Genomic DNA, 27,624 nt, shown 5'->3' with positions numbered 1-27,624 from the left:
AATCAATTTCTTCAATAATACAACCGCCACCTTCGCCTTGCCCTTCACGCTAAAAATTTTTTTGGAGCAATTAAATTACAACAGTAATACCACGAATATTACTCATACTTAATTAAGTTATAATTTAACAACATAATTAATTAAAGCGAGACTGAAACTGCAAAATCCTTTGCATTTTACCTCCTGTGCGGAGAAACCCTCTCACCGCGGCAGCCATTTCCAATCTGCAAGTGAAGGTACTAATACTTATTTTCTTTCTTAAATTAAATCTTTGGACCTTCTTTAAGCTTTTTTATAACAAATATAAACAGATCGTGTTTGGCGTAACTAATATGTAGCTATTGACCGTGTGCAAATAATATAAATAAGTAATCTAATCTGATCTTGTTCGTCCTATTGGACTTCATCCAAATGTCAATGACTTTCGTAGCTCTGAATTGCCGTACAAAACATGTGCCTGTGGAATGCTGTAACAACTGGTACATGAATTTTACCAGATATATCGGAGGTTGTTTGATCTATGCTCTCTCAGAATATGGTTTAATAGGTGATCACTTTCCCCGATTCCCATCGCTTGTGGGTAGCAAAAATCTTTGACAAAATGAGTGGCGGACTGGCGCCAAGTAAAAGCACTGTTTACATATCAAATTTGCCGTTTTCGTTGACAAACAATGATTTGCATAAAATATTTGAAAAATATGGAAAAGTAGTGAAGTAAGTATGGCGTCTGAGACTATAATTACACGATTGCTATTTTTCGATTAAATGTGCTGCATGTTGTCCAAGTTATATTTGTAATTGTTGAAATACCATAGCTTACGTCGAAATAGGCGTTTGCGAACACTACATGTAATTGCTCTTATGTTATCTTTTACGGTGGTTACCTGTTTGCCCAATTAAGAGTTTTTTCAAAATATTTGATCATGAGACGTCAAAACTGAAGTACGAGTTAGTGAACAACGGAAGTTGGTGATCACTTTTGTTGGAAAAGGGTGACAACGTAGTAGCACTGTTGGATGACAGTATTTTTAGTCGAATTTATGCTTTCATAAAAATGTCTGCCTTCCGCAACCCTCGAACATTACACCCTGGAGTTACGTTCGTACAATACTTTACTCGCTGTGAGATAGAATTTATAATAGGCTTACGCCTTTCTCACTTGAATAAGCTGTTTGTTCAACCAGATTTAGGAACTAGCTTTGCCTCCAGTTTCCGGTAAGGAGAAGGCGACATCAGCGTTCCTGGAAAATTAATTTTTCTTATACAACACCCAAATTTTATGTGATGGTTTCAGAATTGTGGAGGAATAAGTCTTATTTCAGCATTCATCAGGTGTAAGTAAACTAGCCACATAGTACATCTTTCCTTCAAATTCTTGTTCAGTTCCTTCAATTAGTTCTGCAGGGGTTCTTCAGGCAGACAAGCAGAACTTGAAGGTTGTGTAAAAACTGTTTTACAGGCCAAATTGCTCCAGGCAAATGTGGGGTTGGTGCCTTTGAAAGAGCATAGCCGATTTCATAGTCAGAACTTCTGCTCCATCTCTAATGGCTTCTTTCTATAACGATGGGTGGTTTTATACTAATCTTCCTTATTTTTTGGTCTATCTCCATTGTATAGAGGTAGTGATTCCCAAAGATCCTTCTTTTAAGAAACTAAAAGAGTTGTTCGATTACTGTATTATGTGCCAGTAAGAACATGCACTCAGATATTTAAGTTAGAAATGTTTATTGCAATGGTATTATGCTGAAAAGACGCATACAAATGTTAGTTTCTTATGTTTGAAGACAAGCAGTGATCTACGTATCGTGATTGTTGTGTCAATTCTTACAAAAGGGGATATCCCTACGAATAGCTAGGGTGAAGTGGGGTAAGTGTAACCATGTGGTTAGTGTAACCATGGCTTATGGTGCCTTAAAGAAGCTGTATTTTTACCTCTGACCTATCACACATATTAATTTACTCCTTTCTTTGTTATATTTAACCATAAGTTGTCAAATCTGACATAAATTGGTAATTAATTTTTGGACTTGAATTGACGTCTACATTTTCACTCTGCGAGCGAGTGACATGCTCAGAATTTGGTAGTCTGTCATTCTTGCAGTTTTAAAGATAACTGCACAATTTTTTGGTTACAAACTAACTTTTGCATGACAATTTCAAATACGAGATTCATTTTACTCTACTTATACAGCTCTTGATATGCCAGGCATGGTTACACTTACCCCAACTTTTTCCTCTGTGGGGCAAGTGTAACCAACAGGCTGGGGCAAGTGTAACCAGGGGGGGTTACACTTGCCCCAAACAAACTTACCGGAAAAGATTTATTTATTTAAGCCGTAACCTTGTTTTTGCTATCACACTAGATCAACTAAACTGGCCTTCCTGTACATATGGAGTTTGTGTGAGATATATTTTAGTTTTTATTTAAGTCTACTATATTTTTAAACCACATTTCCTTTTATAAAATATGACACAGTCCGATAGTGTAGTCCCACTGGTAAAACAAAGAAGGAAAGAATTGCACCAGGAGCTGAAGTTATCACTTTTCAAGATGCCATCTATAAAGAAAGAGATTTCAAAGGAAACAAGAATAATAAGGAGAAAGCAAAACGAAAGAGCATTATCGACATAAAAAAGGGCTTGGTAATGAAAAGTAAATCTTCCAAACAAAGTGCTGTTACTTTATCCGAAATGGCATTTGGGAATGTTGTGGAAAAAAATCCCTGATTGCTCATGTGGGTAACAAGAAAAAAAAAAAAAGACTGGAAGTTGAATCAACAAGTGAAGAAAGTGAAACTGAAGGAGGCCTATCTTTAATAAGTGGTGATGAAGAAAATGATACCATAACAACACTGGATGATCTCAGGAAAGAAATTATAAACTGTGAAGAAGAAAAAGAGGCAAGCTTTTTTGAAGCCAAAGATAAAATTACAGTTGGAAACTATGTTCTGGTAGCTTTTGCAACAAAATGTAAGAAGGTTCATTTTATTGGCCATGTTACCAAAATTAGTGATTTAGGAGATCCAGAAGTGATTTTCCTCAGATGCAAAAATAAGACAAAGCAAGGCACCACATTCTACTGGCCTGATAGAAGAGATGAGACGGAAGTTCCATCCTCTGACGTCATTCCAGTGATGCCTGAGCCTACTTTGAGTCGCAGGGGAGACCTGACATTTGGTGTTACATTTTATTCATACAAGATTCAGTGACTAAATAACAGTTACGGCATAAGTGTGAATATAATAAGTTGAATTAGGGCAGTTTAGCATTAAACACAAATTGCCAACAACTTGAGTTCAATTACCATGAAAAATAATAGACAGTGGACTTATAAAGTGAATTTTTCATTTCCCTTGATACTAAATATTTTATTATTTTTGTTAAATTGCCTACTAAAGAAAAAATATTACTTTTGTAGAATTTAAACTAATAAATTACTGGCCTAAAACAAAAATAAATCATCTATGAAGCATTCTGTTTCAGTGTTTTATGGTTTAGGCTAACACTTATTTTTTAGTTTAGCTAACATTTTCTGTGTATTTCATAATATACAAAGAGGTGTGTGCTAAAAAGTTCATATCTTGAGTAAAATTTGAGATATTTTAATAATTTAAAAATCATCAAGTTCAGTAAAAATTGGGTAATCAGGTCACTTACCCCAAGTCTCTTTTACAATGCTCTGTATGGGTACAACAATGCGGGGTTACACTTGCCCCGAACCATGGGGCAAGTGTAACCTCGCAGCACAAAATTTTGAAAACAATTAATTGACCATATAATTTCTTTTTTCAAAAACAAAATGTAGATTGTTTGAAAGTCAATAAGTTAAACTTTAAGCATGAAAAATTTCTAAATCATATCTTCAATAACAAGTTGGCAATTTGGTGTCAAAGTTGAACTATGCCAAAACGTGGTTACACTTACCCCACTTCACCCCACATCATTCATAACAATTTTAAGAGAGTGACATATTGGCGGACAACTCATAAATGAAATGCCAGCCTTCTCATTACAGTTACGTAGAGTGGCCTCCAATATGAAACTTGATTTTATTTGTGCCTGTACGTAGGTTCAGTTATTTGGTATCCCTCCCAGTCCCCTCCCCTCAAACACACACATACACATAATGCTGAGTATAATAATGTAAAGCTATCAAGTGAAGGGTACCAAAAGTACTCTCATTTATACATTGTGATGTAGCATGCACAATATATATATATATCGATGAAAATCGTAAATCCTTGCAAGTTAAAAATAAACGTGCTCTACGCACAACTGAATATAATAAATGTTACATGTCGCCAGGAGCTAAATTCACTTCCCAGTCATTAATTTGCAGAGAGGGTGAAAATCAGATATTATAATTTATAGCATTGCTAGAATTTCAACGGAGCTTTATTATTAGCAACCATTATAGTTACTGGTAAGAGGTGCATGACCTTGCCGTTAGTGGGGAAGCTTGTGTGCCTCAGCGACACAGATAGCCGTACCGTAGGTGCAACCACAACGGAGGGGTATCTGTTGAGAGGCCAGACAAACGTATGGTTCCTGAAGAGGGGCAGCAGCCTTTTCAGTAGTTGCAGGGGCAACAGTCTGGATGATTGACTGATCTGGCCTTGTAACATTAACCAAAACGGCCTTGCTGTGCTGATACTGCAAACGGCTGAAACCAAGGGGAAACTACACCCGTAATTTTTCCCGAGGGCATGCAGCTCTACTGTATGGATAAATGATGATGGCGTCCTCTTGGGTAAAATATTCTGGAGGTAAAATAGTCCCCCATTCGGATCTCCGGGCGGGGACTACTCAGGAGGATGTCGTTATCAGGAGAAATAAAACTGGCGTTCTACAGATCGGAGCGTGGAATGTCAGATCCCTTAATCGGGCAGGTAGATTAGAAGATTTAAAAAGGGAAATGGATAGGTTAAAGTTAGATATAGTGGGAATTAGTGAAGTTCGGTGGCACGAGGAACAAGATTTTTGGTCAGGTGAATACAGGGTTATAAATACAAAATCAAATAGGGGTAATGCAGGATTAGGTTTAATAATGAATAAAAAAATAGTTCGGGTAAGCTACTACAAACAACATAGTGAACGCATTATTGTGGCCAAGATAGACACGAAGCCCACACCTACAACAGTAGTACAAGTCTATATGCCAACTAGCTCTGCAGATGATGAGGAAATTGATGAAATGTATAATGAGATAAAAGTTATTATTCAGGTAGTGAAGGGAGACGAAAATTTAATAGTCATGGGTGATTGGAATTCGAGAGTAGGAAAAGGGAGAGAAGGAAACATACTAGGTGAATATGGATGGGGGCTAAGAAATGAAAGAGGAAGCCGCCTGGTAGAATTTTGCACAGAGCATAACTTAATCATAGCTAACACTTGGTTCAAGAATCATGAAAGAAGGTTGTATACATGGAAGAACCCTGGAGATACTAGAAGATATCAGATAGATTATATAATGGTAAGACAGATTTAGGAACCAGGTTTTAAATTGTAAGACATTTCCAGGGGCAGATGTGGACTCTGACCACAATCTATTGGTTATGAACTGTAGATCAAAACTGAAGAAACTGCAAAAAGGTGGGAATTTGAGGAGATGGGATCTGGATAAACTGAAAGAACCAGAGGTTGTAGAGTGTTTCAGGAAGAGCATAAAGGAACAATTGACAAGAATGGGGGAAAGAAATATAGTAGAAGAAGAATGGAAAGCTTTGAGGGATGAAGTGGTGAAGGCAGCAGAGGATCAAGTAGGTAAAAAGACGAGGGCTAGTAGAAACCCTTGGGTGACAGAAGAAATACTGAATTTAATTGATGAAAGGAGAAAATATAAAAATGCAGTAAATGAAGCAGGCAAAAAGGAATACAAACATCTCAAAAATGAGATCGACAGGAAGTGCTAAATGGCTAAGCAGGCATGGCTAGAGGACAAATGTAAGGATGTAGAGGCTTACTTCACTAGGGGTGAGATAGATACTGCCTACAGGAAAATTAAAGAGACCTTTGGAGAAAAGAGAACCACTTGTATGAATATCAAGACCTCAGATGGAAACCCAGTTCTAAGCAAAGAAGAGAAAGCAGAAAGGTGGAAGGAGTATATAGAGGGACTATACAGGGGCGATGTTCTTGAGGACAGTATTATGGAAATGGAAGAGGATGTAGATGAAGATGAAATGGAAGATATGATACTGCGTGAAGAATTTGATAGAGCACTGAAAGACCTAAGTCGAAACAAGGCCCCGGGAATAGACAACATTCCATTAGAGCTACTGACAGCCTTGGAAGAGCCAGTCCTGACAAAACTCTACCATCTGCTGAGCAAAATGTATGAGACAGGCGAAATACCCTCAGACTTCAAGAAGAATATAATAATTCCAATCCCAAAGAAAGCAGGCATTGACAGATGTGAAAATTACCGAACTGTCAGTTTAATAAGTCACGGATGCAAAATACTAACGCGAAATCTGTACAGACGAATGGAAAAACTGGTAGAAGCCGACCTCGGGGAAGCTTAGTTTGGATTCCGTAGAAATATGGGAAAATGTGAGGCAATACTGACCCTACGACTTATCTTAGAAGCTGGATTAAGAAAAGGCAAACCTACGTTTCTAGCATTTGTAGACTTGGAGAAAGCTTTTGACAATGTTGACGGGAATAATCTCTTTCAAATTCTGATGGTGGCAGGGGTAAAATACAGGGAGCGAAAGGCTATTTACAATTTGTACAGAAACCAGATGGCAGTTACAAGAGTCGAGGGCCATGAGAGGGAAGCAGTGGTTGGGAAGGGAGTGAAACAGGGTTGTAGCCTCTCCTCAATGTTATTTAATCGGTATATTGAGCAAGCAGTAAAGGAAACAAAAGAAAAATTCGGAGTAGGTATTAAAATCCATGGAGAAGAAATAAAAACTTAAAGGTTTGCTGATGACGTAGTTCTGTCAGAGACAGCAAAGGACTTAGAAGAGCAGTTGAACGGAATGGACAGTGTCTTGAAAGGATATAAGATGAACATCAACAAAAGCAGAACGAGGATAATGGAATGTAGTCGAATTAAGTCGGGTGATGCTGAGGGAATTAGATTAGGAAATGAGACACTTAAAGTAGTAAAGGAGTTTTGCTATTTGGGGAGCAAAATAACTGATGATAGTCGAAGTAGAGAGGATATAATATGTAGACTGGCAATGGCAAGGAAAGCGTTTCTGAAGAAGAGAAATTTGTCAACATCGAGTATAGATTTAAATGTCAGGAAGTCGTTTCTGAAAGTATTTGAATGGAGTGTAGCCATGTACGGAAGTGAAACATGGACAATAAATAGTTTGGACAAGAAGAGAATAGAAGCCTCTGAAATGTGTTGCTACAGAAGAATGCTGAAGATTATATGGGTAGATTACGTAACTAATGAGGAAGTATTGAATAGGATTGGAGAGAAGAGCAGTTTGTGGCATAACTTGACAAGAAGAAGGGATCGGTTGGTAGGACATTTTCTGAGGCATCAAGGGATCACCAATTTAGTACAGGAGGGCAGTGTGGAGGGCAAAAATCGTAGAGGGAGACGAAGAGATGAATACACTAAGCAGATTCAGAAGGATGTAGACTGCAGTACGTATTGGGAGATGAAGAAGCTTGCACAGGATAGAGTAGCATGGAGAGCTGCATCAAACCAGTCTCAGGACTGAAGACCACAACAACAACAAGAGGTGCATTCATATCAGATTTTCTGCGGGTATTCTGACAGAACATTTCTGATTACTTGTTAAAATTTTCCCCTCCAATTCATGAGTTTTTGGTTTGATACAGCAATGGGCTGAGTAGTTCTGTCATGTGGAGTGGGCAATGGGAGAAAAGAAATGGGGAACGTGAGGTTTAGACAAGGGTGGCTGACAGCCAGGAGGAAGGGGCAACAGGTGCATGAGATAAGCACGCATGTGGAGTTCTGTTCAGGGCACAATGATGTGGAGGACCTGATTGGTAAAAAAACATAAAAAAGATAGGCTGTGGAGAGGAGTGTGTGAGTGCTGCATAACTGACATTAGGATCATGGAGCAGGAGAGGATTTGGGAGTGAGACAAAGGTTAGTGGAGATGGGGGCTCGGAGTATTATTTGATCTAAGAGTGTCTTGCAAGGATAATTCCCACCTGTGTAACTAAGAGAATCTGCTAGTGGGTGGCAGGAATGGGGTTTGCATGGAGTTCGAAACAATCACAGATATTGAGAATGCTGTGATTCACAGAATGTTCAGCTACTAGGTGGTTAACCCTATTTTTGGCCTGTTTGGCAGTGCTCATTCATTCAAGTGGACAGCTTGATGATGATTTTGCCCATGTAAAATGCCATGCAGAAGTTATAGTAGAATAGTATATGATATGACTGATTCCTACATGGCTTTGTCTATGATGGGGTAGGAAATGCCTGTGATGGAAGGAAGGGGACTGAGGAATATATGCAGCATAAGTATGCACTACAATACATAGTAATGTGGATGAGGTTGGCGATGGAATACCACTTTGAGAGGCGTGGCAAGGAAATAGTTGAAGCTGTGGTGAGGAATATGGTTACGTTGTTCCAATCCAGATTGATAGTGGGTAAAGAAGGAGCTGCAGTCGGTTCTTGGGGTAGTCAGAAGATGTAATGTTATTTCAGCAGTGTTCACCTGCCCAAGAATAGACACCAAGTAAGTCATGGACCATACATACCCCAAGATTAGTCACTCCCCCCCCCTCAACGACATTGTTCTTGATGTATGATATGTGATAAAACTTCTGATTTCTGATGTTTCTTCTGCTATTGCAGATCCCAGGCACCACTGGCCACTATGCAAGCAGCACTACATCAGGCAGTTTGCTTCAGATGCAACCAAATGAAAATTAGTATCAGATCTATCTGGCAATAAACATTTGACAACCTTTCCTGTTTCATCTGTCACTCACTCAAAAGATAGCAGTGTCATTTCGTGTAGGGTGAAACTTTTTTTAAAAGTCTAAAACCCTTCCTGTTCCTTTGTTTATTTGCAAATTGACAAAGCTCACATTGTGAAACATCTGCTGTATACAGTGTCATACTCAGATCGACCTTTTTTTTACGCTTATTTTCATGTTAATACTTCAATGCAAAAGGTTTCATCCACAACCATGGAATGACCCAGTATATGCCAGGATGACCATGCAGTAACCACTAATCATAAGTACTTATCTTGATGATGGCTGCTTATAGTAGCTGCTAAAATGGCAGTTGTTTTATCAGGTGATGTAGTCACACTCCACAGAAGAATAGAAATTGACTGTGGCCACAAAAGCCTATGTTTCTATATTAGTCACTTCATTTAGACATAAGATTTCAAATTCCAACTTCTTTGCCTTTGATATGTTTAAACTTGTAGAGAGTCAGTCTCTCTCTCTCTCTCTCTCTCTCTCTCTCTCTCTCTCTCTCTCTCTCTCAAGCTAAGGCTAATAGTAGCCAGAGTGTTAAAAAGACTACGAAGGTTCTTCTGCTAGGGGAAAGACATGGTAGTACAGAACACCCTGGGAGTGAATTCAAAGTATTTGTATGTCCTTGGGCCAGAGGTCACAAAAGTTTTTCACAGTGGCCCTGGTAACTGACAAAATGAGGAGTGTGGTTTGCATCATCATTCTGTACAATACTTGCAAACCAGAATGAAAACCCTGGGGGAAAAAAAGATGAAAAACTAAGTTAAGAGCTCTGTGTTATTCATGGCTGAATGGCACACAATGCACAAAAAACAGGAACAGTCAACATATTTATTTATTAAAAAGTTGTAAAAGAAGGCAACATTAGCAAAAAGATAATTACATCAGACCTAGTGTGCAAACATGTAAATCTATAAAAGAAAACAGTAAAAAACGTTAGTGAGATAAGTGACACTGAAGGGTGGCTTTCAATATTTCATCAATGATTGTTTTGATATTGCTGCATCTAATATTTAATAAGGGAATTGCTTTCATCAGTTGATCTCGGTCAATGTTCTGACTTCATATACTTCATTTTTGAAAATGTTTGCTCACAGACATAAGTTGTTCCAAATTCTGTTGCCTTACCAGTGACCAGTATCAAATTCTTCAGTTTGGCAAACTCAACATCTAGTAAGAAACAGTTGAATTTAAAAAGTTTTCTTTCAACAAGCCATTTGTTTGCAAATCAGTGAGCACCAACTGTAGTTTAACTGGCAAACATTTAAGATTACAATCAGACAGATTCTTGAACAGAAGAATGTCACACACTATTCTGTCAAGATCTGAACTTCTCTCCACTTCTTCAAGTCACGAGTAATTTTTTTTTGGAAAAGCAAGGTTGACATCCTCAAAATTATTTGAAACATTGAAAATGAGAAAGTTTTCTCCTTCAAACAATCCTTTAATGATGCTGTAAAGGTTACAGATGAAGTTATCCCTATCGAAAGTTTCAAGTTCATTTCATTTTATTCATGTGGAATGTGATGTCAACCAAAAATTACAACTTCGACAGCCAGGTAGGATCTAAGAGCTGTGGATCAGCCCTGTCTTTTTTAGGGAGAACAATATCTATTTTTTTTTTTTTTGGGGGGGGGGGCGGTTTGTAAAAATGAAACAGGAGTTTACCGCAGCTGAACTACCTCACTGCTGGGTGATAACTCGCAGAATTCAGAATTAATTTCTCCAATAAAAGCCTGGAAGTGACAGTGATTAAGTGCATATTCACAAACAAAGTACACAGCAGAAACAACTGATTTCAGTACACAAAGATATATCCAAGTCTTTCCCACAGAGCGTGTTCCGATGCATGATGCAGTGTTTGAACAGAGCAAGTGGAATTTACAAATCTTCCAAATGAGTCCTGAGCTACCCCACCAGACCCTTCCTCACTCCACCCACATTTTTTACTCCAACAGCTTTAACACCTCAAAGGTCATTCTGTTGAAGCAAAATTTTTGTGCCTCAATGAAAATTTCTTGCCCAGTTTCATGCATGCTTCAAACAGATGCAAACTCATCTGTTATCTGAAAGTCTAAATTGATACCACCAATGAACACGAGTTGTTGTGACATACTCGAGTAATCAGTAGATTAGCGCCAGAGAATACCACAAGAAGTTCCTAGTGTTCTCGTGTAGCTGTAGCATTATTTTCTCTCCAGTTATTCTGTTCTGTGCACAGCTGAACTTGCTGAAAGGCTTCCTGAAAACACATATCTTTGCTGTTTCCACCATACACTCTTTGATAAAGTTGCCATCAGTAAATGGTTTTTCCCATTCTGTTATTTTGTGCACTATTTTGTAACTCACACCAGTGACAGATTCATTCCTCAAAATGAAAAATACATTGAATTATAAACATAATTAAAGTCTTGGAAGGGTGAAAAATAAGCAGATGTTACAACAAACAAGAAAATCTAGGTGCAATAATTTAAAATCGAACATAAGAAGTGTAAGGCACATAGGAACTTGGAGGTCTCCACACACATGAAGATCTAGTTTCTAAAAATACTATTTAAACTTAAATTTTATCATATCACCTCATGTACTGTCAGTGTGCCCAGATGAATTGACATCGTGAACCACATCTTGCCCACAAGCCCTAGTTTGGTGATCACTACCTTAGACCATTTAGCACAACAGTATTGGATATGTTAGAAATAATATAAACATGTATGAAATACATACAACGTAGGGTAGGATCAGGTAAGGATAGGGTAGGAAGTTACCTTGGTCGTATCAACTATTCTTAGATTTACCTTAGCAGCATGAGAAAACCTAAGTCAGGATGGCTGGAGAGTGTATGAACCCTGTTCCTTCTGATTGGGAGTCTGATGCGTTAACACTGGTTAGCCACTTGGCTCAGTACAAGATTGGAAAGCAAACCATATGAAATCAATAATATAACTAAAACATGAAATTTTGATATGATGCACTTCTGAAACATTGAAAACAGATGAACATATTATGTAACACTGCTGAAAAGTGTAACATTTGAATACCTGTGACAACCCTATATCCATCACAACTAACCTTGCAACCAATCCCTTCTCTTGTAACGCTGCTGAAAAGTGTAACATTTGAATACCTGGCAACACTATATCCATCACAACTAACTTTGCAACCAATCCCTTCTCTGAAGAGGTATATTGCAATGGATCTGGAACAGATAAAGCAGGAAACCAACAGCAGAAACATTCTTGTGCAAAGATAAACACAGCATAAATGGTACATCTGATAACAAGGGGTATTTGTATCTTGTCACAGAGCTTGGCTAGGGCTCACTGCAAGCCCCTGTTTAAAAAGTTGTGTTTGGTTACTGTATCCTTCTTGTACATATACAAATATTGTGTTGATGACAAGAGCTAGATATGATAAGCTGCTAACCAACTCCGATTACCACAGTTATAGTACTCACAACTATGAGTCCCTCCATATAGAACAAATTAGAATGACCCATCCTGAAAAGTATCTGTGCCATGTTAGTGTCGTTATTTATAATTCATGGGCAACATACTTGTTGAGAAATGCCATGATACTCACCTCATGGTGGTTTGCAGAGTATAGATGTAGAAGTGTTTCTACAATGTAAATGAATATGTTAGCTTATAGGGTTAAAAGGGCCTCATTCATTGTTGGGTTCTTTTGATTGTGTTAATGGATGTACCATCTGTTCTGTGTCTTTTCTTTGCAAAGACTGTTTCTTCTGTTGCTTTTCTGTTTCAGATGCAGTGTAATACATCTCTGTTGGGAAGGGATCTGGTGCTAGCCACATTGCGATTATGATAGTGTTGGCAGGTTTTTGTGTTTATGTACATTACACCTTTAAGCAGGAAGAAGAGAATAGATACTTTCGAAATGTGGTGCTACAGAAGGATGCCGAAGATTAGATGGATAGATCATGTAACTAATGAGGAGGTACTGCAAAGAATTGGGGAGAAGAGGAATTTGTGGCACATCTTGATTAGGAGAAGGTATCAGTTGGTGGGACAAGTTCTGAGGCATCAAGGGATCACCAATTTAGTATTGGATGGCAGTGTGGAGGGTAAAAATCGTAGAGGGAGACCAAGAGGTGAATACAGTAAGCAGATTCAGAAGGATGTAGCTTGCAGTAGGTACTTGGAGATGAAGAAGTTTGCACAGGATAGGGTAGCATGGAGAGCTGCATCAAACCAGAGTCTGGACTGAAGACCACAACAACAACAACAACAACAACAACAGCATAACCTGCTTGTGTGTTTTATTATTTGAGCAGTGTTTTAAATAAAAAGTTTCATGATTTACCTACATCATTTATTAATTTAATGTGCATTTTGTTCTTTTCTGCAGTGTTATGTAATATGTTCATGTGTTCTCATTTCTTTAGTAGTGTTTTTATTTTCAAAATTTCTTGTTCATTGATTTCCTTGCAGGCACAGGTGCAGTCGCAATGTAAATGATGTATGAGATGCATCCAGAAAGTAAATTTTGATCACCAACAAAGAAAACAAATAAATCATTAAGTAAGACATTTATTGGAATAGCTACATGGATTCATTGACTACTCTCACCATCACTGTTGAGGCACTTACCACAATGGTGCACCACCAGTTGTATGCTCATATCGTAGAAGTCTGCCACCAAAGTCCGAAGCCACGAAGTCACTTCAGTGTGGAGCCCAGCATTGTCATAACTTTTTCCTGTCAGGAAACACTTCATGACATGGAAGAGATGAAAGTCACTTCGAGCGAGGTCAGGGCTGTAGGGTGAATGGTCGAAGATCACCCATCTAAACTGATTCAGTACATTTCGTGTAATGTTCACTGTATGGGATCTTGCATTGTCATGCACAAGTGTATTGATTGTAGTCAACATCCCATGTGTTTTGTTGTGGATCCCCATCCTCATATTTTGCAATGTCTGACAATACCGATCAGCATTTAAGGTCTGTCCTTGGAGTAAAAATTCACGAAGGAGGACACCATGTCGATCCCAGAAGGCAGTGCACATGGATTTTTTTGACAGAGAACTTTCTTTGTCTGTTTGAATTTGGTCTTAACGGGTGAACTATTATGCCACCAGTGCACGGATTGTTGTTTCACGTCTGGTGTGGCATGTGACACCTGTGTTTCATCCCCAGTGAGAAATTCATAACTTTTCTCTGCATACCGCTGTAGGAATGTCAATGCAGCAGCCAGACATTTGATTTTGTGTTCGTTTGTCAGTTGCCTTGGCACCCACCTTGCACACAGTTTATGAATCAAGCCACCAGGAGACAGTTTCGTGCACCAATGAGTGAGACGTGGGAGTGGATTGACAAGAGTGTTCTGAAATTGTGAAATTCCAGTTCTGCAAAATTGCATGCCACATGGGTACCAGCAGTTCTGGTGTCACCAGGGATGGTCAGCCTCTACGGACTTTGTCGTGAATGTTGATTCATCTTTCAGCAAATTTCCTGCACCATCATTTGACCTTACTGTTGCTCATAATGTTGAGTCCACACATGTGGTGAATTGGCTATGTATCTCTGCTGTAGATTGCTTCTGAGCATGCAAAAATCATATAACTGCATGTACCTCACAGTTGGCAGGAGACAACTTCAGAGCAGCCATTTTATCCTAGCACTGTGTGGTAACCATGGTTATCACAAAACTGAAACTGAACTGCATTATTCCTCCATACCTGCTCTCTAATCTTGTGTATGCACATTCCTATCCGACAACTCGTGCCATCTCTGGACGTTATCAGAACTTACTTTCCGGATACACCTTGTATTTTGCTCTTCCCCCTCCAATCAAGTTCCAAGCGATGTAGCTACTGTGGTCGTAATGTACTGGACTTGCATTCAGGACGACTGGGGTTTATTTCCTGCCCAACCATCCTGACTTGCATTTTCCATTATTTCCTCTTGTCACTAAAGTTAAATGGTTCCTTTGATTAGCTCTTGACTGACTTCCTGCTCTAGCCTCACCTTATCCTATCCTAGTATGTGTTTTATATGTATATATTGTTTCTCTTTGTTTCTGACATGTCCGATCTATTCTACTAAATGGTCTAGGGATGAATAAATAAATAAATATTTGTTTACACTCTAGGAGCACTTCTCAACAAGAAATTATTTTAATTCTGCTATAAAAGTCATTTTATTCTCCAACCTCTTTATGTATGTTAGCAATACATTGTAAAGAATGACACCAAAGTGGCTCATATGTGTGAGTATGAGTTTTTTCTTGTTCTGCATGGAGGGACCCACAAGTGTGTGTGTTGTAGCCTTGATAATTGCTGTCAGTTTGCAGGTCTCCAAGATTAGCTTGTCATTAACACACAATGGTTTATGTAAAGGGAGGGTAAACCACACATGACTTTTTAATAAGAGCTTACAGAGAGCCCATGTAGAACTGTGCTACAAGATTTGAATAGCCCTTTTCTGTAGTGTAAAAATTACATTAATTGTGCATTAGTTTTATGCCAAAAAACTATTTCATAAGCTATAAGGCACTGGAAGTAACTAAAGTAAGATATCGTAGCAGCTCCTGATAAGTATACTTAAGAAATGGTTCTCCAAGCAGACTATACAAAATTTAATGTCTGGGAGAGTTTTGTTACATGGTCTTGCCAACTTATCTTGATCAGCATACATTCCAAAAAGTTTCATGTGTTGTATACTCTCTATCTCTTTTTTGCCCAGCACCAGTTGGAGATCTTGGTTTTGATTCTTTCTATAAATTTAATGTAGTTTGCTTTATTCACTTAAATGTCAGCCTATTGGCCACCAATGTAAGGACTTCAGGACTTGATCAGTTGTTGCTGACAGAGATTCCTTAACATCACTCGCTATTAAACTAGTACATCCTGAAACAACATGATCTTAGGTATGATTTCTGAACTCTAGATGTCATTTAGGGTCTATACAGACTGATTCAAAAAATGCTACACATGGACTCCCACTCAGTGTATTGTCCAGATGCTTTAAGAAATACCTGACATCAGTGCTGCATTTAATGGTACATCCTCTCAAAGATACTTGATCTATCTTGAAGATATACTGCTGCCACAATGATCCTGCACACTATATCCTCTGATGATGTAACAGGTGTTGCAAACACAAGGTCATTCAGATATCCCCACTGGAAAAATTTGACTGGGGACATATTGGATCATCGCGGTGCATACACAAGACCATTCACATATCCTCACTGGAAAAATTTGACTGGGGACGTATTGGATGATCGTGGTGGCCGTACTAAAGGCCCACTGTGACCATTCCAGCAGCTGGGAAAGGTTGCCTACAGATGTGTCCTCACTTGTCTGCTGAAATTTGCAGGGGCTCCAACATGCTGCAATTGCAACAAATAGGCATTGGAACGTCATTTAGCATGTCCAGCAGCTCTTATGCAGGAATACAATATATGTGCAACCATCCAGTCGGTTCGGGAGTATGTACAGCCCAATTAAACAGTCTCCAACATGTCAGTCCACACGTCGTAGTGGCCTCTATTGGCATGTGCGACTTCCAGTTCGTATATGATTACCGGTCTTTGTGGTATCTGATGTGCCATATCAGTTTGTAAACATTTTTTTGAATCACAATGTATAAATAAGAAACAGAAAGGAGTCTTAACGCAATTATCTGTGGTACACCTATTTAGACTTACTTTGCATCAGATACTAATCTGATTTTATGATTAAAATGAGCTGATGTGAGTCTACAATCAGTGATCTATTTTGCAAATATTATTGAAACCGCTTGTTTAATACCCCATTTATCCCCATTAGTTTCAATTTATCCCAAAGAATTTCATGACTGACACTATCAGAAGTTTTAGAAATGTCTAAATTAGCTTCTACAATACTATTGTTGCTATTTAGGTTTCCAGTTATTTCATCTGTGTAATCCAGTGCTACTGTTTCTGTACTTCTTCCTGTTTGAAAGCCATGTTGATTACTGTTCAGTAGCTCATGGTCATTTGTACTTTGTTACATCATTAATTTCTTCGAGTAATTGAGTGTTGAGAATGATGATATGGGTTGTTAATATTCAGCTTTAGCCTATTGCTACTCTTGAATAAAGGCACTACATTCAACATTTTTAATGTGTGTGATGTGAAGCGGTATGGATTATAAGTGTCACTAGTATTTCACCTACATCTGCTGACATTCTGTGTTTGACGCTTCTTGGAACTAACTTCATGTTGTAAGCCAGTGTAAGATTTTTAAATTTATCTTGATATATGTGAAATTTAAGCTTAGTGATTGGGAAGCATTAATAAAGTAATCATCAATGTAATTTGGCAGATCTTTTTTGCCAAGTGTAATTTCCTACTATTCATATCTCTCCCCTGTTTTACTTTTTGACAATTTCCCGTATTACCTTTTAGTATAGTTCTGTATAAGACTTTACATATTCTATAAACTATTGATCTGCCATTTTTACTATTGGGGTAACTCTTCCCATTTTAAAAGAATATTTTTGGCTCAGAAATGGGCAGTTCAGGCAATAAGTGGTGTAAGTTCACGAACCTCTTGTCGACCCTTGTTCACGAGTCTGGGTATTTTGATATTGGCCTCTCAATATATATATTCCTTACTGTCATTTTTTGTTAGCAATATTAGCTTATTACCAAGAATAAGCAGCTTTCACTCGGTTAATACTTGGCAGAAATCAAATCTGCATTTGGATCGGACTTCCTTAAGTCTTGTGCAGAATGGTGTGCAGTATACTGCTGCATCAGTTTTCAATAAGCTACCACTCGAATTCAAAAATCTTAGCAGTAATCCACGCCCTTTCAAATTGAAACTGAAGAGTTTCCTCATGGGTCACTTCTTCTATTCTGTCAAGGAGTTCCTTGAAAAATTAAGCTGATTCTTGTTGTACTGTTGATTGCCTTTACTTAAGCTTGTGGATTGACTTTTTTCAGGTTCATAAACGTTTATTTTTATCTGTTATTACTTTTATGTTGTAATTCCATGTACTGACATGCTCCATGACCTTGGAGATTTGCTCCTCAATTTGGTACTACGGAACTTGACGTGTAAATAAAAATAAAAAATAAAGTGAAGCTTTTCATTTAAGAGGTGAGCCTTTTTACAGTTATACAGGAAGTATTAACGTCAGGCGTAGTCCAGGTACTAGATTTAGTGTTCCAACATGAATGGACTCGGATCAGTTTCTTCAGAAAACACATTTCAAAATTATGAATGCTAAAGAGAAAACATTGTAAGCATTGTTAGTATCTGATTGTGAAAGCACTTCTAACCAGGATTCATTTCATAGATTAACTACAAAACTAGCACAGCCTTCTGCAGAGAAATTTCTTGTATAAGCAAGAAGTAGGCCTACATCCCTTTTGGCATACAGGTATAGTTTGAACAGTAAAACGTGTATTATCGTCAGATAGCCCGGAATGTGTATCAATAATTTCTACCTCTGTTTATAAGAGGTAACGTGTTGAAGCTGTGCAATACACTAAGAAATAGCTTATTTGATGTGTAATCATTCACAATGTTAATATTAAAGTCCCCAAAGGCAATTATAATGGATTTTCAATAAACATAATATCTAGCAGATATTCTAATGAAAGTGTGTATGTCCCAAGAAGGTGATTTCGCTATTACTATAGTTATTACATTGCCCAGCTCACCAGCTTCAAAATGCATTCCAGTCTTCCATGCTTCTGCAGTTATTATTGTTAAGTAGAGTTCAGGGCTCAGTTATTTAGGTTTTCCGAGGAGATATCTAGATAAAGAATATCATGTAATGATTATTGACAGCGTCAGAAGCACTTAGGAATAAATCTCAACTACTCAGTGGAGGATGAGACCAGGTGCAGCACTTGCAATTCTCCTCACACAAGTATAAAGTTTGTGCCAACCTTTGAGGGATGCAACACAAACCCTGGATGAAGTGTTCTGCTAAACATGTAACTGCAAAGCTTCAGTAACCACTCAAAAGGTATGGGGCTGTCAGTCTCTCCTACTATTACAACAGGTGTGGCATGTTCTACATCTGATTGTTTCTGTTAAAGAAGTTGCTTGCACAGATAATTTCCAGAAGAATTTATTGGAACTGTAAAGGCTTCTCGGGGGGGGGGGGGGGGGGGGGTGCGGAACTCACAAACTCGGTTCCTGTCTTTGTCAGCATGTTTTGTGAATTTGTCAAGTCATTTTTAGGGGAAACAAACATTACACTCTGCATGCTTTATTGCTTAGGCCACTCCTGGGCTTGATCTGCAAAAATTATCTGCTTGAATCACCAGACAATTCTTAAAAAAACTGAGATATTTGCTGATGACAAAAGTATACTGATAAAGGACCAAAACGTTTCTGTTCCATAGAAGCTAAGAGAATTTTTGAATGGCCAAAAACTCAACCCTCAAACTTAGAAAGACTGATATTATGCAATTGCAAACAATTAGAAACGTCTTATTAGTAACAGAAATAGAGATCAATGGGTACACTCAATGTGTGTGTAGACATCTGATGCCACTTACCTCTGTGAACCTACCAAGGACTGTTGAATTCATGCCATACAGAATTACTACTATGTTGTGTTTCAAATTGAGATCAACATGCTATTAAGCAGTTGGTCATAATGTTTTGGCTCATCAGTGTATATAATGTCATCTGAAAGTAATTCCCTTAATTATCTGTGTGGGTTGCTTAGCACTAATCATAATTTATTGTTGATATACTTTACAGATGTCTCTGTATCTCTATCTGTTATTGTCTAATGGGGTAGATAAAAAAATCTACTCACCAGCACCAGCAGAACACACAGGTAAAGAAGATTATAATTAGGCAAGCTTTCAGAGCCAGTGGCCCCTTTTTCAGGCAGAAGGCTTATATGGGAAAGAAGAGGGGTGAAGAAAAAGGACTGGAGAGGTCTAGGAAAAGGGATAGTACATTCTTGAAAAGTCACCCAGAGTACAGGTCCAGGCATACAATATCCTGTTGCAGAGCATGCTCTACAACATGACAATCATGACCTCGGCACCTGTTTCACAATGCGTGCCATCTGGACTCTTCCCCCAGACGCCAGTTTCTTGGTATTTCATAGGTGGGAACTGGCACTACAACATGTCCTTGGTTCTCACCACCCACATTGCCTTAATTTGTGTTAATTTCTTCCATCTCAGCCATTCTACACAGTAACTACTCCTTTCTTCACTCTTGTTTTAGTTTTCTACGTCTTTCATTTTCTTTTCTGTCTATTGTTTGCTGTCCCCCTCCCTCTCTGTCACATACGATACAGGTAGCTTTTCACTCTTATTTACTTGTACTTGATGCTTTAGAAGTATCTCTGTCTTGCATATTACCCTGTCTTCCTCCTTTAAGTTCTCACATTTTTAGATATTATTCAGTGTCCTCCCAACAATCAGTTTTTCCTTCTCGTTCCTTCCGGTAAGTCTCCCCTGACCTGCAATTCGTGGTTACTTTCTCAGAATCTACCCATTTTCTTAGACCTCTCCAGTCCTATTCCTTTACCCCTCCCTCCCTGTTCAAGCCTTCTGCCTGAAGAAGGAGCCAATGACTCCAAAAGCTTGCCTAATTAAAACCTTATTTTGTGTGTGTTTTCTGCCACTGCTTGGTGAGTAGCCATTTTTTTATCTATCCAATTACATCTATCTCTTATTGTGTCTTTTAATCACTTCCTTTTATTTACTGCAAAAGAATAATACCTTCGATAAAATTCTTGAATATGGATAGAACTTTGTAACCTTCTGATTTTGAGAATTTGATGTATGCTTCTCCTTATTTCACAAGTCCGCATGCATTCCAAATAGCTAATTGAAAAATAGTCTCATCATCCAGCCTACCACCACCCAGCATCCCTGTTGCTGTGAGAAATTGCTGTGATTGTTGAATATTGGATTTTTGATCATGATGTTGGCTCATTGCATTTGTTTCCACAGGTGATCATTCCTTTTGCTTCCCTTTTCCCCAACCCCCTAGTGGTATATTTCTTGAACTGGATTCCCAGAAATTTGCTTTACAACCTGTTGTTCTTTCTAATTGAATGACCTTCCCAAAAGGAAAGACTAGTCAAGATAGTAAACATTTCAATTAAAAAAAATAATTACCATTGGTGTTCCAAGGAGAACTACAACTAAACCATTTTACAGTTTTAATAATTTCAATCCCCCCCCCCATGAACCATGGACGATACAGATAGCCGTACCGTAGGTGCAACCACAATGGAGGGGTATCTGTTGAGAGGCCAGACAAACGTGTGGTTCTTGAAGAGGGGTGGCAGCCTTTTCAGTAGTTGTAGGGGCAACGGTCTGGATGATTGACTGATCTGGCCTTGTAACACTAACCAAAACGACCTTGCTGTGCTGGTTCTGTGAATGGCTGAAAGCAAGGGGAAACTACAGCCGTAATTTTTCCCGATGGCATGCAGCTTTACTGTATGGTTAAATGATGATTGCGTCCTCTTGGGTAGAATATTCTGGAGGTAAAATAGTCCCCCATTCGGATTTATGGGCAGCGACTACTCAGGAGGACGTCGTTATCAGGAGAGAGAAAACTGGTGTTCTACAGATCGGAGCGTGGAATGTCAGATCCCTTAATCGGGCAGGTAGGTTAGAAAATTTAAAAAGGGAAATAGATTAGTTAAAGTTAGGTATAGTGGGAATTAGTGAAGTTTGGTGGCAGGAGGAACAAGACTTCTGGTCAGGTGAATACAGGGATATAAATACAAAAACAAATAGGAGTAATGCCTGGGTTTAATAATGAATAAAAAAGTAGGAGTGCAGGTACTACAAACAGCATAGTGAATGCATTATTGTGTTCAAGATAGACACAAACCCAATGCCTACCTTAGTAGTTCAAGTTTATATGCCAACTAGCTCTGTAGATGACAAAGAGATTGATGAAATGTATAATGAGATAAAAGAAATTATTCAGATAGTGAAGGGAGATGAAAATTTAATTGTTATGGGGGACTGGAATTCGATAGTAAGAAAAGGAAGAATAGGAAAAGTAGTAGGGGAATATCGATCGGGGTAAGGAATGAAAGACGAAGCTGCCTGGTAGAATTTTGCACAGAGGATAACTTAATCATAGCTAACACTTGGTTCAAGAATCATGAAAGAAGGTTGTATACATGGAAGAGGCCTGGAGACGCTGGAAGGTTTCGTATAGATTATATAATGGTAAGACCGAGATTTAGGAACCAGGTTTTAAATTGTAAGACATTTCCAGGGACAGATGTGGACTCTGACCATGATCTGTTGTTTATGAACTGTAGATTAAAACTGTACAATGTGCAAAAAGGAAGGAATTTAAGGAGATTGGACCTGGATAAACTAAAAGAACCAGAGCTTGTAGATAGTTTCAGAGAGAGCATTAGGGAACGGCTGACGAGAATGGGAAAGAAATACAGCAGAAGAAGAACGGGTAGTTTTGAGAGATGAACTATTGAAGGCAGCAGAGGATCAAGCACGTAAAAAGACGAGGGCTAATAGAAATCATTGGGTAACGGGAGAGAGATTGAATTTAATTGATGAAAGGAGAAAATATATGAATGCAGTGAATGAAGTAGGCAAAAAGGAATACAAATGTCTCAAAAATGAAATCAACAGGAAATGCAAAATCTCTAAGCAGGGATGGCTAGAGGGCAAATGTAAGGATGTAGAGGTATTTATCACAAGGTGCAGGATAGATACTGCTCACAGGAAAATTAAAGAGACCTTTGGATAAAAGAAAATCACTTGTATGAATATCAAGAGCTCATATGGAAAGCCAGTTCTAAGCAAAGAAGGGAAAGCAGAAAAGTGGGAGTATATAGAGGGTCTATACAAGGGTGATGTACTTGAGGACAACATTATGGAAATGGAAGAGGATGTAGATGAAGATGAAATGGGAGATATGATACTGCGTGAAGAGTTTGACAGAGCACGGAAAGACCTGAGTCGAAACAAGGCCCCGGGAGTAGACAACATTCCATTAGAACTACTGACAGCCTTGGGAGAGCCAGCCCTGACAAAACTCTACCATCTGGTGAGCAAGATGTATGAGACAGTCGAAATACCCCCAGACTTCAAGAAGAATATAATAATTCCAATCGCAAAGAAAGCAGGTGTTGACAGATGTGAAAATTACCGAACTATCAGTTGAATATGTCACGGCTGAAAAATACTAATGCGAATTCTTTACAGACGAGCGGAAAAACTGGTAGAAGCCGACCTCGGGGAAGATCAGTTTGGATTCCATAGAAATGTTGGAACACGTAAGGCAATACTGACCTTACACCTTATCTTAGAAGATAGGTTAAGGAAAGGCAAACCTACATTTCTAGCATTTGTAGATTTAGAGAAAGCTTTTGACAATGTTGACTGGAATACTCTCTTTCAAATTCTGTAGGTGGCAGAGGAAAAATACAGGGAGCAAAAGGCCATTTACAATTTGTACAGAAACCAGATGGCAGTTATAAGAGTCAAGAGGCATGAAAGGGAAGCAGTGGTTGGGAAGGGAGTGACGCAGGGTTGCAGCCTATCCCTGATGTTCTTCAATCTGTATATTGAGCATGCAGTAAAGGAGGCAAAAGAAGAGTTCGGAGTAGGAATTAAAATCCATGGAGAAGAAATAAAAACTTTGAGGTTTGCCGATGACATTGTAATTCTGCCAGAGACAGCAAAGGACTTGGAAAAGCAGTTGAACAGAATGGACAGTGTCTTGAAAGGAGGATATAAGATGAACATCAACAAAAGCAAAACGAGGATAATGGAATGTAATCGAATTAAGTCAGGTGATGGTGAGGGAACTAGATTAGGAAATGAGACACTTACAGTAGTAAAGGAGTTTTGCTATTTCTGGAGCAAAATAACTGATGATGGTCGAAGTGGAGAGGGTATAAAACGTAGACTGGCAATGGCAAGGAAAGCGTTTCTGAAGAAGAGAAATTTGTGAACATCGAGTATAGATTTAAGTGTCAGGAAGTTGTTTTTGAAAGTATTTGTATATGTATGCAAGTGAAACATGGACGATAAATAGTTTAGACAAGAAGAGAATGGACGTTTTCGAAATGTGGTGCTGTAGAAGAATGCTGAGGAGTAGAGGGGTAGATCACATAACTAATGAGGAGGTACTGAATAGAATTGAGGAGAAAAGAAATTTGTGGCACAACTGGACTAAAAGAAGGGATTGGTTGGGAGGACATGTTCTGAGGCATCAAAGAATCACCAATTTAGTATTGGAGGGCAGCGTGGAGGGTAAAAATCATAGAGGGAGATCAAGACATGAATACACTAAACAGATTCAGAATGATGTAGGTTGCATTAGGTACTGGGAGATGAAGAAGCTTGCACAGGATAGAGTAGCGTGGACAGCTGCATCAAACCAGTCTCTGGACTGAAGACCACAACAACAATAATTTCAATATCACATTCTTACTTTCTGCTGTGATGGTGTCAGTCTGAAATAAGCTGGGATATAGAACACATCAGATTATTATAGAAATAACTGTGTAAGTGTTCATAAGGCTTACAATCTAAATCATATGTGAACAAATACATGAAAAGTGAGGTACAAGTGTACACGATTCAGATAAATAGTATAAGGGACAGATAAATGAAAATGCGACAGTTGGAAAACAAGTAAGTAAACTATTTCTAGAATGAAGTTTTCACTCTATAGCAGAGTGTGTGCTGATACGAAACTTCCTTGTAGATTAAAACTGTGTTTTGGACTGAGACTTGAACTCGGGACCTTTGCCTTTTGCGGGCATGTCCTCTGCCAACTGATCTATGCAAACAGAACTTACATCCCGTCCCCACAAATGGAGGATGGGTGGCACACATGTTGACAATGTTGTTTGGAGTACATTGCACACAGGTGCAGGTTTACATTCACTTTCATAAAAAAATGGTGCAAGTCATGAGGGTTGTTAAAAGTAAAGTAGTCATCAATCTGTACAGTATTTTGAACTACATAGGCTTTTCTAGGCATGGTTTTGTTGGAGGTGGTACACTGTTGCCACCATCCGACTTTTGAACTGACTTATCCAGCCATCATAGAGGTTGTGCAGTTTAGTGTGGATTCTGAACCTTGATGCAACTGGACATGGGGGTAGTTAGAAACCTATATAATCTATCCTTCCTACAGTAATATCAATATTTTGACTGCTGCTGTCGCACCACAACGTATTACGGTTTTTTCTTCGCCCCCTTCCCACCAACTTTGTTCTCTGCAGATTCTGTTACATTTTTCTGAAGTAGTCCAGCTGTGTATATTCTGTAGTGCCTTTTTGTTGTAAACTACTACTTGTCACACACCAGTCAAAACCAAATCTCCCAAATGTTCATACTCAAAACAAGTATAACCACCACCTCACTTTTTTTGTACTTCATATTTACCCAGCAGCCCTATCATACGTTTCATTCAGACAATTTTTATTGTTGCCCGTAGTTGATTGGTTGTTTGCTAGCAGTGCTGGAGAAGCTCGTGACTGTGTAACCTCCAGTTGGAGTCTCACAAACAAAATCCTTGAAAATTTTGTGATTCCCCTTTGTTTAGTCAAGATGAGCCATAAATTTCTTTTCTCCCCATTTTGGCTCAGTAGTTCTACATTAGTTACCTGGTCTGCCCATCTAATGTTCAGCATTCTTCTGTGGCACCACAAGAGCTTCTATTCTCTTCTTGTCTACACTGTTTATTGTTCATGTTTCTCTTCCATATGTGGCTACACTCTAAGCAAATACTTACAAGAAACATACCCTAACATTTCAATTTGTTTTTGATGCTAAAATCATTTCCATTTTTGAAAAATGGTTTTGTTGTTTTTGGCATTCAGTGTTTAATATCTTGTTTCCTTTATCCCTTTTCACTTGTTTTGCTGTCCAAATAGCAAAAATCATTTATAATTTTTATTGTGTCATTTCCTAATCTAATACTCACAGCATCACCTGATTTACAATGGATATTCAATAAGTAATGCTACACATTTTTCCATTTTTTTCTAAAAACAGGTTGATTTTATTCAGGGTTCCATACACCATATTATTCCCCATTGTTTTGCTACAAAACCAAATATTTCATCTTAATCTCTGCTCAATGCAACGGCTTGGCCATGTTACTATTGGGAGGGGGGGGGGGGGGTCATGTATATCTGCATGATACCAGACTACCAGTTGATGTCGGAGCCAACGTCTTGCTGCAGCAATAATCAATAATCTCCCAGTCAGCCATATACTGCTTCCCATGGAGTGCATCCTTCATTGGGCCAAACAGATATAATTTGGAAGGTGCGATATCAAGGCTGTAGGGTGGCTGAGGAAGAACACTCCAATGAAGTTTTGTGAATTTCTTGCAGTGTGCAGGCTTGTGTGGGGCCTTAAATTGTCATGGAGACGGAGAAATTAATTTACATTTTTGTGGCGATAAATGAACTGAAGTTATTTCTTCATTTTCCTGAGGGTAGCACAATACACTTCTTTGTTGATTGTTGCACCATGAGGGAGGACATCAAACAGAGTAACCTGTTCGGAGTCCTAAAAGACCAGCTGAGAGTGTGGCTTTGAACTTTTTCTATGGAGGGGAGGTAGTGTGGTGCCAGTCTTTGGATTGCTGTTTTGTTTCCAGTTCAAAGTGATGAACCCATGTATTATCACCAGGGTGACAAAAAGTTGTACAGTCAGCCTGATAACTCTCAAGCAGTTCCACACAGATGGTCCTTTGTTGCTCTTTATGGTCTTCTGTGAGCCGGTGAGGAACACAAAGTACACACATCTTTGAGTACCCCAACTGGTGGATGAGTGTGTCAGCACTACTAACAGAGATGCCTAGTTAGGCAGTGGGGTGTTTGGTTGTGATCTGTCAATCAATCTGAATTAGAGTGTCTGCATGTTTCATCATTCCAGGAGTCACAACTTTGTGCATTGCACTACTTATTGAATACCCTCATTATTAAACATCCTCATAATTTGACTACACTCTGTTATCCCTGTTTTACTTTTGTTGATGTTCAGCTTATGACCTCTTTGCTGGATACTATATATTCCATTCAACAGGTCTTCTAAGTCCTTTAATTTTGGTCAGAAGGAAAGCGTGCTTGGATGGCAGAGGTGGTGAAGGTGACCAGACATGTACAAACAAACAGATGCCATACATTCAAAGCACACATATGACTAATCTCAATAAAAATCTTTTAATGATTGTAGATAACTGTTTGCTTCCTGTATTTCGTGCCTGATAGATTCAGCAATTCAAAGAGTGTATTCCACTCAACATTGTTGAAAACTTTCTCTGACTCAATAGATGTAGTAAATTTGGGCTTACCTTTCTTCATTCTACCTTCTAAGACAGGTCATAGGGTCAGTATCGTCTCGCATGTTCCTTCATTTCTGTGAGATCAACTTCAGGCTTTTGAATGTGTTACTTAATACTAAATGCGTGTTATGGGTTGTTTTGTGTGTAAAATACAACATTGAAGATGGCATTATAATCTACACATGTTCCAGTAAGATGAGCAGAAGAAGCAGAGAAAATCATGGCAGTACTAACATAGAAAAGGAGGAAGAGACATTGAGGAACTTCTCAAATAGTTTCTTGCAACAGTGTGTTGTTTCCATCTATAAACATTTTACTTAGCCTGACCTTTAACGCTGTATTGAAGTAGGCATTGAAAAATAAAAGACAATGTCCAAAACTGTGTAAGATAAGTGGATAAATAAATAA

At 38.6% G+C, this 27,624-nt stretch overlaps 2 protein-coding genes across 3 annotated transcripts in view; one reads left to right on the top strand and one right to left on the bottom strand.

The window, feature by feature from the left end:
• The window catches only part of LOC124741781 (succinate--CoA ligase [ADP/GDP-forming] subunit alpha, mitochondrial), a 74,777-nt gene extending 74,354 nt beyond the window's left edge, over window positions 1-423 (bottom strand). The window contains exon 1 of the mRNA XM_047248733.1: window positions 181-423. Within this exon, the coding sequence (XP_047104689.1) occupies window positions 181-217 (37 nt within the window). The 5' untranslated portion in view covers window positions 218-423. The remainder of the gene's footprint in view (window positions 1-180) is intronic.
• LOC124796043 (zinc finger CCHC-type and RNA-binding motif-containing protein 1-like) overlaps window positions 323-27,624 on the top strand; it is a 94,088-nt gene continuing 66,786 nt past the window's right edge. Inside the window, exon 1 of one of the 2 annotated variants that reach the window (XM_047260132.1) lies at window positions 323-714. In XM_047260132.1, the coding sequence (XP_047116088.1) occupies window positions 602-714 (113 nt within the window). In that variant the 5' untranslated portion in view covers window positions 323-601. Of the gene's footprint in view, window positions 715-1,221; window positions 1,335-27,624 lie in introns of those variants that run through there. The other variant, XM_047260139.1, reaches the window with a different exon arrangement.

The sequence above is a fragment of the Schistocerca piceifrons genome, chromosome 1, assembly GCF_021461385.2.
Source record: "Schistocerca piceifrons isolate TAMUIC-IGC-003096 chromosome 1, iqSchPice1.1, whole genome shotgun sequence".
In the NCBI taxonomy this organism is placed as follows: Eukaryota; Metazoa; Arthropoda; class Insecta; order Orthoptera; family Acrididae; genus Schistocerca; species Schistocerca piceifrons.
The sequence above is the reverse complement of the archived record's forward strand: the minus strand, read 5'-3'. Positions and strand labels throughout refer to the sequence as shown.